Genomic DNA, 16,490 nt, shown 5'->3' on the forward strand with positions numbered 1-16,490 from the left:
TCCAACAAATGGCAGCCTAAGTGCTTCGGTAGAAACCAAGAGGAGTCCATCTGTTTCTTGAAGACATTTCAACTCTTATTCAAAGAATTAAATTATTGGGCTTAATCAGTGGGAAGGTTTGGATCAATTTAACCTTCACCTATGTTAATAACTGAGGAACACTTCAGACTGAGAGATTAAATGTTTTGGAGAGTCTACAAACCACAAAAGTAGTCTAGTTGCCTTGTTCTGATTTGTTCAAGAGAATTAAGTTCTGATACACCCTGCAACCTATTTATAATTAATCTAAATACAGATGGTTTCAGAGGTTTACTTTTTTAAATAAAATAAAAAAACAGCGAAGACCAGGATGCATACCAGGAAGATGAGGAGCAATGTTATGGAGAACCGTAACATAAGGTTAGGATCTAAAACCTTAAACTACCTATAGAGTACCGTTCCATTAGTGATCTGAGGAGGGCATCGTGCAACCCTACCAAGGCATGGGAGTACCATTCAAAATATGAATGATAACTGTGAGGGATTCTAAAAGACGCTTCTCCTCAGCGGGGACAAAGGAGCCAGGGAGGTCAATACATGAAGCCAAATAAAGAGAATCCTTGAAGAAAAACCTCTTAGAGGCTGCAACAGGTGCAAAAGGTCAACAATACTATCGACAACAATTATGTCAAAGGGTTGGTTATGTATCAGAATGATCCAAAGAACATTGAGAAAATGAAGCTTGGCCTCACAGATTTTTCTCCATTTAGTCACACAGGGCTGAACCTATTTTATAAAGTATATTTGGCAGGAATTGCAATAAGTACAGGCTTTAGATCTCAACTGGTAGTGTCGTAGCTTAAGAGATTTTCAGCTGTAAATTGTGGTTTTACATTAAATTGAAATTTGCTATCATAATTCAACAAAATGTGAAACGGTTCAAGAGATAAATATTCTTTATCAAGTTCTTTGTATTTTACTTCAAATAGACAAAACATTGATGTGAACTATGAGAATGTGTATCAGAGGAACTTTCTACAAGTTTAGCAAAACTGCCCATATTCACATACCTTCAGGTCCAACTGCAGAACATCCTAATGAGCAAGTACGTGGAGTATTTCCAGTCAGAGGTGAGTGGATGGCAGAGGAAGCTGATGGTAGCTGACCTGGTCATCTCATCGTGGATGTCTGTCCAGAAGACTTGGGCCCATCTAAACAGCATCTTCACAAATAGCGATGATATTCGCTGCCAACTGGCCCATGATGCAGAGCGATTTCAAACCATAAATGCTGACTTTCAGGTAAATACAAAACACGCTTGTAGCCCTATCTTTCTATAAAATCACAACATTTTCTTTATTTTTATTTTTATGTAGAGTTTGGTGGTTGAAGTGGTACAGAACAGTAATGTGGTGGATGTAACCAACAAGCAAGGCTTCCTGGAGAGTCTAGAAGCCTTACAGCAGAGGTTGTCAGTGTGTGAGAAGGCCCTTACCGAGTATCTGGAGACGAAAAGGCTAACATTCCCCAGATTTTATTTCATCTCATCTTCTGATCTGTTGGAGATTATCTCCAAAGGAAAACAGCCCAAACAGGTGTTATATTCTATTTATGCTACTGTGAAAAGAACACAAACATCTAATGTTGCAACAGGGCAGTTATACATATGTGTCTGGAGAAAATATTGACTTAACAAGTAGTGGAATACATTTCATCTGGATTTGAATGCACACAACTGAACAGTTTCATTTACATGGGTGTAATTTTAAGGTGACCCGCCATTTGTTGAAGTTGTTTGACAACATAGCAGACCTTCGCTTCAAGGACTCAGACGAGGCCAAAGGAGGGGAGGAAGTGGAGGAATTGGCAGTTGCTGTTGGGATGTACAGCAGGGAGAGAGAATATGTTTCTTTCTCAGAGCCATGTGTCTGTAAAGGACAGGTGAAATATTATAAACAAATATAAATAGAGATATATAGAAAGATAAATATACAGTTACGTTTTTGTTTTTAATTTTTTTTTCAGGCTGAATGTTGGTTAAACGCTTTGGAGAACAGTATGCGCTGTACAGTCAGGAAAGAGATACAGGAGGCGGTGGCTGCCTATGAGGACAAACCAAGGGATCAGTGGCTTTTTGATTATCCTGCACAGGTTTGTTTTTCTATAGTTTTAGTAGTGACTTTCAGATTTTAAAACTCACATTTGATCGTTTTTATCAAAAACTGATGTCGATTTCAATAAAAATGCAGCAGCCTGAAAAGCCTAAAAAGTTAAATGACTACCTTTTAGTCATAGTTTCAGTGACCACAACCACAGAAATTTGCATTATGAATGAATTAAATAGTAAAAAGAATTTCATTTAGATTTTAAAATAAAAAAACTCATGTCTTACTAGTAAGTAAGATTTTTTTTTTTTATTGAAATTAACACTTAGTAGTTTTTTTTTTTTTATCCTATATTCAACATTCTGAATCTTGCAGATTTTATTTTATTATTGAGTACAGAATTTAGCACAGTAATGACAATTTAAAAATACCTTTGAACCACAAAATTATTGTTTTTGTTTAATCCTTAATTTCTAGTTCTATTTCTTGAATTCTCTGTACGTAAGGGTCATAATCTTGTTTGGAAGCTATCTACAGTCCATGCACTACCAGTATTTTGAGTGTAGAATCTCTTGTTAGAAAAACCGGGGATAATTTACATCTGTGACAAGTATTTACTATTTGAGGAACTGACTTTAACTTTTATGATCTGACCTGTCAAATCAGTTAGGAGGTGTACAATTAGTAGTCCGTGTTAAGATAAAAAAAAAAAAAATCAGAATATTGCACTGCCTGTTGTGTAATTAGCCTCTGTGATCCTCAAAAACTTTTTTATAGAAGAGTTGTCCATCAAAAATAACCCTTAAGCATGAAATGTGAAGTTATGCTGAGCTTAACCATTTTGAAGTTGTGTGTGTAGTTTTTCTCAGACATGCCTCTATTTTATCTGTTGCTTCATAAGTTTTAACTTGGCTAAACATTTGAGCAATGCTGCTCAAAATTAGAGTAAAGCAATGACTGCACACTGAAGTTTTTGCTTTATGCACAATGAATATGTAGGGCCTTTTCGTTGCATGTGTCTCCTTTTTGATTGTTTGTTTGTTTTTATATAAATAGGTATCATTGACTGGTAGTCAGGTGTGGTGGGCCACAGATGTGGGTATTGCTTTTGAGAGAGTGGAGGAAGGATTTGAGACAGGTCTAAAAGACTACAACAAAAAACAGGTAAGCTCTTAAAATCTATTTTTTTATTTTATAGCAAAGGTTCAAATAAGAGGCACTTTAATGAAGTGAAATTGTAATTTTCAAGATCACACAGCTCAACTCATTGATCCACATGTTACTTGGGGATTTAAGTCCTGGAGACAGGCAAAAAATAATGACCATATGCACCATTGATGTCCATGCTCGAGATGTGGTTGGAAGTCTCATCACTCAAAAGGTATCTAAAACAGGCTTTTTCGAATTATAGTAATACAAGTTATTTGAGACCACTGTCGATGTTGCTGTGTGTGCCTGTTAGGTGACAAATGCACAGGCATTTGCGTGGCTGTCTCAGCTTCGCCACCGCTGGGATGAAGAGACTGCCCATTGCTGTGTGAACATCTGTGATGCCCAGTTCCAGTTTAGCTATGAGTATCTGGGAAACACAAACAGACTGGTTATAACCCCACTTACTGACAGGTAATAAACCTGTGCTCACAACATTATCATAACTAATAATAGTTTATTAAGAGTTACTTTAAACTTTGAGGATACATTAATAGCTGACTGTCGATTTCTTAAAAGTGCCCATATTACAATATATGCTGAGTCCTGTAAAAGTGTGCAATTTTTTCCTACTAAATGCACTTTGCAAAAGAAGTCATATCTTTTAAATATTCTCATAAATATCTGTTCTCATAAAAATATCCCATCCATACATTGCTGTGTGTTTTTTTAATGAGATTTGGTGTGAAAGTCCAACAAAATAAAGAACCTTATTGTGGATAAGAAGGAAAGAAATGGATTTGTCCTATATGGTGGCTGAGGGGTGCAGATGGCATGCAAAAACTAACGCCAACTTTCAAAAGTCCTGCAATTACAAAAATTTAACTTACAAATACAAAGTTGAGGAATTGAACTTAAAAATTAGAAAACATGCAAAACAAAAATGTTACAGAAAAGAAATGCTGCAGTCACAGAAATTAGAGAGTAGCAAAATTAAAAAACTCTGTAAGCAAAAAAAAAAAAAAATGGGTGCAAATATATAAATTATTGTAACACAGAGAGCACATGCAAAGCTAAAATGCTGCAAGTAGCAAAACAACTGCAAGTTAAGAAAAGCTGCACACTAAATTGGGATAATTAAAGGGCCTCAGACCAAAAGAGGAGGAAAATCATCAATACAGACTACAGGAAAACAAACTCCAATTTATGGCCCATTGCAAGGACTCCAGGACTCCCTTCAAAATGTGTTTTTAAGGGAGGTAATACAAAAAAACAGCAACAAATAAATGGTATGTCGTCCTAAAAAAAATGAAAATGTAAGCGTTACTTTGAATTTTTTTCAAACACCGAATCTCTCTGAGCATTCTGTTGATGCCTTTATAGGGCTCTGTTTCATGTGAATTGATGATGGTCATCTATTGATCTGCAGCACTTCTGTTATGCTGAGCTAGTTTTTCATTTATCCTTAACTTGCAGTTGTGTGTGCTACTTTCAACATTTTCCATTTGCATATGTTTTATGTGTTTGCATCGTTTATGTATTTGCTGGTGTACACTTTGAATTTGTTGGTTTCATGTTTGTGTTTGCAGAACTTTTTGGATTTGTTATCATTTTTATGCATTTTCACAAGGATTGCACTTTTCAGCAACCATAGCCCCGAGCATTTTTCTTAATAAGAATTAGAAATTTGGTATGCATTTACATATATATATTTCCATTACACAACTTGATATTACAAATTTTGAAGTAGCCAGATTATCTGGCAAACTACTGTAAAGTATGTAAGATTTTGCTACTATAGCGAGTGTTGGCCTAGTGGGTTACAGCAGTGCGCTTGTGCTCTAAGAAGATTGGAAGTACCCGGTTCAATTCCCACAGCCGATGCTCTGGTTCTCTTAGGAAGACCCTTAACCTCACACTGCTCCCCGGGCACTGCACAGTCGCAGCCCTCTGCTTCCCAAAGGTGATGGGTTAGATGCAGACAGTTAATTTCTTCATTGTGAGATCAATAAGTTCAATTTCTATAGTCAAAGAGCTAAAATATGACTTAATATTCAATAACTCCGTTATTGTATACCGCAATGTTTAAAATCCAGTGACATTTCCCTCTGCATGCATTTTTAATCTTTATCCCAACACAACCAGGTGTTACATAACCCTGACCCAATCGCTCCATTTGACTATGAGTGGTGCCCCATCAGGCCCAGCTGGTACTGGAAAAACAGAGACAACTAAAGACCTGGGACGTTCCCTTGGTATCATGGTATATGTGTTCAACTGCTCAGAACAAATGGACTACAAGGTATCATAAACTGCAAAGATGTTCTTCCCAATTATCACCATGGTCGCTTCTATATCAGTTATTTCTAAAAAGAAAATATTCATCATTTTTGCTTGTGTGTCTATCTCATCTTTGTGCCTCAAGTCCATAGGTAATATTTATAAAGGCCTGGCTCAAACTGGAGTGTGGGGCTGCTTTGATGAATTCAACAGGATCTCAGTGGATGTACTATCTGTGGTAGCTGTGCAGGTTAAGACTATACAAGATGCTGTGCGCAACAAAAAACAGAGGTATGCACGTATCCATCGTTAATGCGTTATGCTTTGTTATTGGCTTGTTAATCCAGCCAGAGCGTTTTCTTTCAACAATTTACGCTTGTAGGTTTCATTTTCTGGGAGAAGAAATTGAGTTGAAATCAACAGTGGGGATCTTCATCACTCTCAACCCAGGATATGCGGGGAGGGCAGAGCTTCCAGAAAACCTTAAGGCACTGTTCAGGTCTGATCTAATGATAATTATGAGGACATTAAGGGCAAATGTTCATATGCAGGAATGCTTTCTTATTGCCTGTCTATTTGCCTAAATTCCAGGCCCTGTGCAATGGTCATCCCAGACTTTGAACTCATCTGTGAGATCATGCTGGTGGCTGAAGGGTTTATTGATGCACGTTTACTGGCACGCAAGTTCATAAGCCTCTATACTCTGTGCAAAGAACTGTTGTCCAAACAGGTATGCACACAACAAAAAATTTCATTACACAAAATGCATTTGAAAATTACGGTCCTTTTCTTAAAAGGTTGCATTATAAGAGAACCAAGAAGAATGTAGGTTAGCAAACTGGTAGTAGAAATCTTGCATAATACACAACACATGTATTTGCAATCAAATTACCATCAAGTTCTGTCTGGCTTATAACTCAAATAATTAAATAGATGTGCTTTTATACATGTTTCATTTAATTGTTTTTATGGCTGCTGATTATAGTTTTTATTGTTTATATGATTTAATCATCAGATGCTAGTTTTTTGCTATTGGTTTAGATAACCTATTTTTCTATACCTTTTAGGATCATTATGATTGGGGTTTAAGGGCTATAAAATCAGTCCTTGTTGTAGCAGGATCCCTTAAGCGTGAGGAGCGTAACAGACCTGAAGAACAGGTGAGGATATCTTCTGCATCTCACTATAACATTCAAACAGAAATGAAAACATTTGTTTAGTGTTTACTATTTGTTGTTTTGATACATTTATGCTTAAATGCTTCCTTTCTAGGTGTTGATGCGAGCTCTGAGGGACTTCAACCTTCCAAAGATAGTGACCAGTGATGTGCCTGTATTCCTTGGACTGATCAGTGACTTGTTTCCTCAACTAAATGTTCCAAGGAAGAGAGATCCCACCCTAGAAAATGCTGTTCGCCAGTCAGTTAGTGAACTCCATCTCCAAGCAGAAGAAAATTTTATACTTAAGGTGTCTTATCATTATGACATGCATTTGTAGTCACCCCCTATTAGACAATACTTGCACGTTTGTTGCCTTTAGGCCCTTGGGTGCCCTCTAGCTTTGTACAGTTCAAGCCTATAAATATTTAGCCATTCCTGGAAAAGAGCTCAAAAACCGCTGTGGGCTGTGAATGTGATAGCACTCTTCCTTTTTTTTTTTTTTATGTACAATTCTTCAACATAGATAGGCCTTGATGTTAACTAATCCACAGCAGCTTTGTTTGTGGACCTTGTAATGCTAAATCCCATTTTTACCCCAGTCTAAAGTTTTCTGCAGTTTCATCAGGTCTTTATTTAGGATTGCCTTATTTTGAACCCTATCATCATCATTAACTAAGCAGCTCTCTTACAACCGTGGGACAAAAGATGATCTTTCCCTCAACCTTGTTTCACCATAGCATTAATGGTCAGGCTCACATCCTGAGCATAGAATTCCAATTTGTACCTGCCTATTTTACCTTCAGACACATTTCTGCTCTGTCTCAAATTTAGTACTAGACTTCACTTTCCTTTAATCCACCCCACTTCTTTAAAAGTCCGAGTCATGGCTGGTCAATGATCTTCGAGCAGGACTCAGAAAGTGTGCAGCGCCTACAGAGTTACAGCTCTACTTCTCTAAAAAATGCTCTGCTTAGCAGGCATGTGACCAAACGTGGACAACCATGTCTTGTTGTGTTTGCATGTGTTTGCATACTAGACTTAACAGTGTTAAGAGAAATGTTCAAATCAGAGTTTATTTGAAATAAAACAGTGGTGTGCACAGACATTTTTGGAGGCAGGTGACCAGGTTGGAAAAAGGGCACCTTATACATTGCGTGGAGCCACCAACAGTGTCTGATGCTGACGTTTAAGGTATTAATTAAATAAATAACAATTTCAAATCACAAAACCTTAAAACCGTGGACTAGATTGAGTTTATTTTAGTTTTTAATTTTTGGAAAGAAAATAACACAGCTGAAGGCTAGAGCACAACAAAGACTGAAATAAATACACTGAGCTGTGTAATCAGGTGCAAGGAACAGATTACAGTGTAGAAGCCATTTTTTTCTCGTTTAAACTGACTTTCTTCTTCTGGAGATGTAGTTTGTTACCTGGACAGTTAACTAACTCTTAACTTGGGCAAGGCTCTATTGAGGTGTTGCTATATGTCTTGTGGAGCAAAATTGCAAAACTCTAGATCTGGTTTTATAGGCTTTTAAACTCAAAAAGGGTATTTAGGACTAAAAAAGAACAAAAAACTATTTCAGAAGGGCCCTTTTTTGTCCAAAGGGGGAAAGGGCAGGTGCTCTAGCACCACCTAGTGTCTATCTGTACTTGTTCCTAAAACCAAACATTGGTTTATATTTTATTTCTCTACATCTGTCACACTGACCTGAAACACCTGTTTTTTTTATGTATACTCAAAAATTAACACTAATTTGTGTTGGATATGTGTATGGATATGGAAATATTAAAAACATGAGATCACAGTGGATATAGAATGCAATTTAATAACTTACCTTTTCGGCCTAAGTTACTATTTTGTTCATTTGTCAGACTAAAAGTGCTTGAGACAAATGTGAATTTATATGCCGGAGGCAAAGGTTGACACCACAATGATTAATATTAGCAGATTTACTTTGATGACTTTAAATGATTTTGATTTTTTTTTATTTACAAGTATAGGGTGCTGTAAGAAAAATGTGCATGCTTGTGTGTCTTCAGGTGACTCAGTTGGAGGAGTTGCTGACCGTCAGACATTCTGTGTTTGTTGTTGGTGGACCAGGAACTGGAAAAAGTCAGGTACTGTAACAAATTATGTTAATGGCATTTATTACAAAAATATTTTTGCTTTAATATTTAATTATAGAAAATAAACTTATATCTAATCTGCAAATATGTTGACCTATATCATCGCTTTATATTGACTCTAAGTGAAGAAGATGGATTTTCTTTTGTTTCCTTTTAATATTTGTTTGTCTATTTTGGTATTTACTTTGCAGATCTTGAAGACCCTACATAGGACATATTCTAATATGAAGAAGAAACCAGTATGGACTGATATTAATCCCAAAGCTGTTACCACAGATGAGTTGTTTGGATATCTGCATCCTGCTACCAGAGAGTGGAAAGATGGCAAGGGGCTTGAACTTTATACAAAGGATTTCATAAACGAAGACAGAAATCAAAGAAATCTGAGAGCATGTTACAGTTACCTTAGTTATTCCTAAACCTTGTCTGAAAACAACTTAAAATTTACAAAAACATGAGTTTTCCATAGCAAATCCCAGATTACAATTTGTTAGGGTTTTTTGTTTGTTTCCTCGTTGTTGTTAAACATGTTTAACTGTAGGTTTAACTCATTATTTCCTAAATTAGGTCTTTTCTCCTCCACCATGAGAGAGCTGACCTCATTGACCCATGATGGACCAAAATGGATTGTTTTAGATGGGGACATTGACCCCATGTGGATTGAATCACTCAACACAGTTATGGATGACAATAAAGTGAGACAAGGAATTTTTGTTTTTTACGAATATGCTCTCTTTTCAATATCTACAATAATTATATATAATTATATATATATATATATATATATATATATATATATATATATATATATATATATATATATATATATATATATATATATATATATATATATATATATATATATATATATACAGAACACCTAACATTCAAATTTTCTAACTTCTCAGGTTCTGACTCTTGCCAGTAATGAGCGGATCAGTTTGTCCACGTCTATTCGTCTCCTCTTTGAGATTTCTCACCTTAGGGCGGCTACTCCAGCAACAGTATCCAGGGCAGGGATACTCTACGTCAACCCGCAGGACCTTGGCTGGAGCTCGTAAGACTCACAAACAACATACAAGCCTAAAACGCTCTCCGTAAAGTATCTATTGGTTCTCTTTCAGTGTTCTGGTGTTTGCTTTAACAGTTATGCAGCAAGTTGGATAGATACCCGACAGGCCCAGTCAGAACGGGCCAATCTCACCATCTTGTTTGATAAGTATGTGCCCTACTGCTTGGAGCAGGTCCGCTGCAACCTGAAAACTATCACTCCTATTTCAGAAAACAGCATGTTGCAGGTCTGGATCTCTGCTAATAATCCAGAGATTTTTATTGTTAAGAAAAAAATTATTATTATTACTGAAATATATTATTTTATCTCTTTTTTTTTTTTATTCAGACTCTTTGCTCATTACTGGATTGCCTGTTGACAGAAGAAAACACTCCACCAGACTCCCCCCGAGATGTTTATGAGATCTACTTTGTCTTTGCCTCTGTTTGGGCTTTTGGAGGGGCTCTCTTTCAGGATCATGTAAGTGGTGTATAAATTCATACATCAGCAGGAGGCACCAAAGCCATTTGATTGTTTTAGAATGACATTCATATAAATTATCAAACCATTCTCTACAATTGTCTTTATTATGAATCCATTCTAGCTGAATGATTACCGCGCTGAGTTCAGCCGCTGGTGGTCTAAAGAGATGAGAGCTGTAAAGTTTCCTTGCCAAGGCTCAGTCTTTGACTATTATGTTGACCCTGAGACTAAAAAATTCACACCCTGGAGTGAGAAAATGCTGCCGTTTGAGCTGGAGCCTGATGTCCCATTGCAGGTTTGAGATTTAATCACAATTGTACCATATTTTATTACTAAAGAGAATTACCATTCTTACTGATTCAGGTTAACATCTGTTTTAGACAGTGCTGGTTCACACCCCAGAAACTATCTGTCTGACATACTTCATGGACTTGCTGCTACAGAGAGGAAAACCTGTCATGTTTGTGGGAAATGCAGGTGTAGGCAAGACCATACTGGTGTCCGATAAAGTCACCAAGCTGAAGGAGGACTACATTATTGCAAAAGTGCCCTTTAATTATTACACCACATCAGCCATGCTGCAGCGTAAGAACTGCTACAAAACAATGTTTTTAAGATAAAACTGAATTAATAAAATTATACTACACCTTGTAGTTACAGATCCACAGGACTCTTAGGAGTTTTTGTATGTCTTTTATTTTTTCTTCATTTGGTTGCAGTGGATTCTATTAAGCGTAATTTTTTTTTTTTAAATGTCTTTTACAATAATTACTTTTTCTCTAATCCACGAGAGGTATCTTCAACATTCAAACATTTTTTTATTCTTTATTAAAATCACTCCAAATCTCTTTTGCAAACACCCTAAAAAAAAGTATTTCCTTAAACTAACATGATATTTTCCTACACATCATTTCAATTTTAGGTGTTCTGGAGAAACCTTTGGAGAAAAAAGCCGGTCGCAAATTTGCTCCCCCTACTTCGAAGAGGCTTATCTACTTCATAGATGACCTGAACATGCCTGAGGTTGACGTGTATGGCACTGTCCAGCCGCATACACTCATTCGCCAGCACCTGGACTATAGTCATTGGTAAGGGGTTGCCTTTGATACAATGAGTTGATGCAATCAACTTGTTTTCCTTAGATAGAAAACCTTGAATCAATTTGACTGTATGATCTGCTGAACTGTTAAGTGCCTTGAGATGACATATGTTGTGAATTGGCGCTATATAAATAAACTGAATTGAATTGAACTGAGTATTAGAAGAAAGTTCTCTCCATTATCTTTCACAGAGTGTTATGATTTATCTTAATCCAAAATGACATAGGTATGATAGACAAAAGTTGGTCCTGAAGGAAATACACAACTGCCAGTATATCACCTGCATGAACCCAACAGCTGGAAGCTTCTCTATCAACCCCAGACTGCAGGTAGAGTTGTTTGCAATCTCTTAAGTGAAGCCTTATTTAACAAGGCTTATATTCTACAATACAATGGGTATTTAAAGGATTTTTATTGTTATTTTTTGTTTATTAACCTTGCATTTGATTTGAGGAGGCAATAACCCTTAAAGAAACATTCATTCTTTTCTAGAGACATTTTGCTGTGTTTGCGGTGCATTTCCCGGGAGCTGATGCATTGGCTACCATCTTCTCCAGCATCCTTTCAGCTCATTTCCTTCAAGGAGGATTCAGCTATGGAGTCTCTCGCTCTGTCGGAACTCTCATACAGGTTAACCCATGGCTTCAGAGCAAAACTGATGTTTTTAGAGAATATTTGCCTATGTATGTATTCATACCTGCTTTCTCCAAGATGTGTTTATTTTTTTTTATTTTTTGCCTAATATAGGCAGCCATCTGTCTTCATCAAAAGATTAGCCAGAACTTCTTTCCAACAGCCATACGCTTCCATTATATCTTTAACCTGCGAGACCTCTCCAACATATTCCAGGTGAGAAATAATATGCATTGACATTTCATTGACACATTTAACTAAACCAACTTTTAATTGAAATTATTTTGCTGTTTACACACAGGGTTAATACTGAAGAAAAAAAATATTTCAAAAGATTTAGGTTGTTCAGATGTTCAGGCAGCCAAATGACAACTTTTATTAAAATGTATCTGAAGTATTATTTTTGACATGATGTATTGGTGCATAGGGCCTCCTGTTTGCCCTGCCAGAGAGCATCCGTTATCCCATGGACCTGGTCCATCTGTGGCTCCACGAGAGCTCCAGAGTCTATTCTGACAAGTTGATGGACCAGAAGGATGTTGAACTTTTTAATAAAATCCTGCTGGACACAGGGAAAAGATACTTTGAGGTAAGGAGAAAATGTTTTTATCATTAGAAAAAGGTTTTCAACACAAGCATAAAAGGTCTGGAAAAGTATTTTCAAAGATACAAAAAAAAAGTTAGAAAGCAAAATGCATTTCTATTCTAATTAACTGCAGTTCGGGTCTTTCTTCTTTGGTTTTTTTAATGAATAATGCACATTAAATGATTTTATTCCCATATCTATCCATCTGTTTATCTATCTATTGTATCACTCATCCACTCATCTAAGGATGGATGGATGATTGGATCCATCCATCCATCCATCCATCCATCCATCCATCCATCCATCCATCCATCCATCCATCCATCCAGGAACTGTTTTTTAAAGTTTTGGTCTTGTGAAATATAATCACCCCAGTTTTACAGGGCAATGATTAATTGTTTTTCCTCTAACTTCTCAGGGAATAGACGACTCCATGTTTATCCATCAACCTTTAGTGTACTGTCACTTTTCCATGGGAGTAGGAGAGCCACGTTATCATCAGGTGTGACGAACATACATCCATATACATATTAAAAGTCATAGCCTCCTGTCTTTATAAACAGATCTTTAGTTAGAATGGTTTATCGTCACTCAAAATCTATTTATTGTGGATGTTCTGCTTTTCAAACATTTTGACATACTGTGCTTAAACTTATCTCTTATCATCCCCAAAATATTGCATAACTATAAAATTAACATAAAAGGGGTAGAGGCAGACGTATGCAACATATGAAATTACAGATAAAATGTAATATTGTTAGACATGTTTGTTATTTAATCTTCATATCAGCTGTCAGACTGGGAGAAGCTTCAGAAGACACTAGCTGATGCTTTGGAGCACTATAATGAGCTTCATGCCGCCATGGACCTAGTGCTATTTGAAGAAGCCATCCAACATATGTACGAAACCCATTTATTCGTACTATAGACCTATGTTCATAGCTGATACTAGCCTGTGTAAGGTGTTAAAATTAAAAGATTTGACCTGTTATGTTAAGCAGTAACTGTTACATTTACCTGTTTGAGTTCAGTTGTCGGATCAGTCGCATCCTGGAGGCCCCTTATGGAAATGCTCTTCTGGTTGGGGTAGGAGGCAGTGGGAAGCAGAGTTTGTGTCGACTGGCTGCTTTTCTTAGCTCTTTGGAGGTCTTCCAGATCACACTGCGTAAAGGATATGGAATCAACGACTTAAAGGTAAACACACCATACCTCCATATCTCCACCATACCTCAATGTTCTGTGACTCATATATGGGCTATTTTTTTTTTAACAATCATACTTCACCTTCTTTCCTACTTTATTTAAAATATGTATTTTTTTAATGGTCTGCAGAGCGAAATTGCTGCACTGTACATAAAAGTGGGAGTGAAAAATATCGGAACAGTATTCCTCCATACTGATGCACAGATTCCAGATGAGCGCTTCCTGGTGCTCATCAATGATATGCTGGCTTCAGGTGTGTTTTCTATACTATATATAGATTTATATATATGTGCGTGTGTGTGTCTTGTGTATATATATATATATATATATATATATATATATATATATATATATATATATATATATATATATATTTTTTTTTTTTTTTTTTTTTTTTTTTTTTTTTTCCACGTGTATCAGCTTTATTAATAATTTAATGTTTTATGTTTTTAACATAATTACAATTATTGTTTGCCTATGTGTATTTTTCTAGGGGATATTCCTGACTTGTTTAGCGATGAAGAGGTTGATATGATTGTAGCATCGATTCGTTTGGAACTGAGAGGATTAGGACTCATAGACAGCAGAGACAACTGCTGGAACTTCTTTATTGAGCGAATAAGAAGACAGCTGAAGGTTTGATATGTCATTGACAAATTTAAATGATCTGCTGTTGGGGAAAGGGTTTTTTACTCTTCTCTAACTCGTATTTAAATCGTCCTTCCATCAGGTGATCCTGTGTTTCTCCCCGGTTGGATTTACGTTGCGTACACGTGCACGGAAGTTTCCAGCTCTGGTTAACTGCACTGCTATAGACTGGTTTCACCCGTGGCCTCAGCTCGCTCTACAGTCTGTCAGCTCTACATTCATAGAGAAGATACCAGCACTGGAGGTGAGGCCATATTTGAACAATAGCAGTCCGAGAACAATCTTCACTGAAAATAAATCTGTATATTCACTTGGTTTCTACATAAATAAACTGAATTGAATTATTTGTTATCAAAAAAAGTATTGTAAAACTGTAAAAAAAAATAATTTAAATTAATGAAAAAATAAGAAGAGTATGTACAGTATATCATCAAAATTTGGACCACACTTTTAGCTCTTGCATATTAACATTTTTGAAAGCACTTTCATGAAAAAAAAACTCAGTATTCTGAGGTCATAAGCGACAAGACTGATTTCTAGGTATTGCTTCCTTCTTCATACCATTACTATCTATTGCCTACATCCCTGCCTGTCATGCCTTGTGTTCAGGGTGCTGTGCAGAAAAAAAAGATTTTTTTAAGTATCTGTATAGCAGTAAAGTCTCTGAACTCAGCAGTAGATCTATGCAACTCCTCCAGAGTTACCATTGGCTCATTTTCTACTTAATTAAGGCTCTCCATAACCACTATCTCTGTCTACTTTAATCAACACACAGATTTCTTGATGATGTTTTTACTTCTCCTTACTCCATGTTGCTTTTATTCTGTGATATACCTTTTTGCCAATTTATGACCTACACATCACAGTAGGTCAATACTTGTATATGGTCAAATATTTTAGCATTTCAGATTATGTTTATTCTTTATAATAATCATTTTCTCCTGTATTTATATTGGGCAGCCTAAAGTAAGAGCTTCCATTGGGGAATTCATATCCTACGCTCATACAAGTGTCAATGAGGTGAGAATTACAGCAATACTTAGTAGCAACGATTAATAACCGTATCTTCTTTAAGTATGATTCACTGATGGATTTGTTAAAGGTGAGCATTAAATACCAGCAAAATGAGAAGCACTTCAACTACACCACTCCAAAGAGTTTTCTCGAATTCATGAAGCTGTATGACAACCTGCTGGGAGCGAAACGCAAAGAGTTGGCCCAAAAAAAGAACAGACTAGAAAACGGTCTACAAAAGCTGAAGAATACAGCATCACAGGTCCGAAAATATGGATTATCTATCTACTCCTGTTATACACTCTGACATAATCATATAATTATTTTTTATCAGGTGGAGGATCTCAAGGCCAAGTTAGCAGTGCAAGAAGTGGAGCTGTGGCAGAGGAACTCAGATATCGAAGCTCTTATTGCCAAGATAGGACAACAGACAGACAAGCTTAGCCAAGAGAGGGCTGTGGCCGATGCAGAGGAGCAAAAGGTAAATAAATTGACTCTTGAGCTGTGTTCTGATGATGATTAATCTTCTTAATGCTTCTTAAAAGCTGTCCGTACTCAACTGTTGATATATAGAAATAAGTAGCAGAATACAGCTTAAGGTTTCTTTAATAGATTTTTTTTTCATGAAGAGGATAGAAGTTTTCACTGTTTTTTCAAACTGACTTTATAATTTGACGCAATGTATCAAATACAATTTATGGCGATCTCTCATTTACAGTCTTTAGGAGCTAAAGATAAATGTTAAAAAAGATGCAAGGGAGTCATAGTCCTGATTTTCTGAATTTTCCCAATTTTTCAGGTGGAGGCTATTCAAGCTAGTGTAACAAAGCAGCAACAGGAGACAGAGGTTGACTTGGCCAAAGCTGAACCCGCTCTACAAGCAGCTAATACAGCCCTTAACACTCTAAATAGGGTAATAAATAAATTTAAACAAAAATACGCTCACTTTACTCTGCAAATGCTGGATTG

The 16,490-nt window shown here is 36.4% G+C and overlaps 1 protein-coding gene across 2 annotated transcripts in view; it reads left to right on the forward strand.

The window, feature by feature from the left end:
• Window positions 1–16,490, forward strand: part of dnah9l (dynein, axonemal, heavy polypeptide 9 like) — a 54,599-nt gene that overhangs the window by 21,094 nt on the left and 17,015 nt on the right. The window contains exons 29-64 of one of the 2 annotated variants that reach the window (XM_038271002.1): window positions 1,056–1,280; window positions 1,356–1,574; window positions 1,750–1,920; window positions 2,005–2,130; window positions 3,141–3,248; window positions 3,334–3,465; window positions 3,547–3,707; window positions 5,379–5,535; window positions 5,659–5,804; window positions 5,896–6,012; window positions 6,105–6,243; window positions 6,581–6,673; window positions 6,786–6,980; window positions 8,717–8,794; window positions 8,995–9,127; window positions 9,371–9,498; window positions 9,712–9,860; window positions 9,951–10,101; window positions 10,203–10,334; window positions 10,459–10,632; window positions 10,718–10,922; window positions 11,260–11,425; window positions 11,664–11,766; window positions 11,930–12,067; window positions 12,185–12,286; window positions 12,498–12,659; window positions 13,075–13,158; window positions 13,447–13,556; window positions 13,688–13,850; window positions 13,989–14,112; window positions 14,353–14,495; window positions 14,590–14,751; window positions 15,468–15,527; window positions 15,610–15,783; window positions 15,856–16,002; window positions 16,321–16,434. In XM_038271002.1, coding sequence (XP_038126930.1) covers window positions 1,056–1,280; window positions 1,356–1,574; window positions 1,750–1,920; window positions 2,005–2,130; window positions 3,141–3,248; window positions 3,334–3,465; window positions 3,547–3,707; window positions 5,379–5,535; window positions 5,659–5,804; window positions 5,896–6,012; window positions 6,105–6,243; window positions 6,581–6,673; window positions 6,786–6,980; window positions 8,717–8,794; window positions 8,995–9,127; window positions 9,371–9,498; window positions 9,712–9,860; window positions 9,951–10,101; window positions 10,203–10,334; window positions 10,459–10,632; window positions 10,718–10,922; window positions 11,260–11,425; window positions 11,664–11,766; window positions 11,930–12,067; window positions 12,185–12,286; window positions 12,498–12,659; window positions 13,075–13,158; window positions 13,447–13,556; window positions 13,688–13,850; window positions 13,989–14,112; window positions 14,353–14,495; window positions 14,590–14,751; window positions 15,468–15,527; window positions 15,610–15,783; window positions 15,856–16,002; window positions 16,321–16,434 — 5,091 coding nt within the window. Of the gene's footprint in view, window positions 1–1,055; window positions 1,281–1,355; window positions 1,575–1,749; window positions 1,921–2,004; window positions 2,131–3,140; window positions 3,249–3,333; window positions 3,466–3,546; window positions 3,708–5,378; window positions 5,536–5,658; window positions 5,805–5,895; window positions 6,013–6,104; window positions 6,244–6,580; window positions 6,674–6,785; window positions 6,981–8,716; window positions 8,795–8,994; window positions 9,128–9,370; window positions 9,499–9,711; window positions 9,861–9,950; window positions 10,102–10,202; window positions 10,335–10,458; window positions 10,633–10,717; window positions 10,923–11,259; window positions 11,426–11,663; window positions 11,767–11,929; window positions 12,068–12,184; window positions 12,287–12,497; window positions 12,660–13,074; window positions 13,159–13,446; window positions 13,557–13,687; window positions 13,851–13,988; window positions 14,113–14,352; window positions 14,496–14,589; window positions 14,752–15,467; window positions 15,528–15,609; window positions 15,784–15,855; window positions 16,003–16,320; window positions 16,435–16,490 lie in introns of those variants that run through there. The other variant, XM_038270987.1, reaches the window with a different exon arrangement.

The sequence above is a fragment of the Cyprinodon tularosa genome, unplaced genomic scaffold (genome assembly GCF_016077235.1).
Source record: "Cyprinodon tularosa strain WSP-4 unplaced genomic scaffold, ASM1607723v1 ctg12, whole genome shotgun sequence".
Classification (NCBI taxonomy): Eukaryota; Metazoa; Chordata; class Actinopteri; order Cyprinodontiformes; family Cyprinodontidae; genus Cyprinodon; species Cyprinodon tularosa.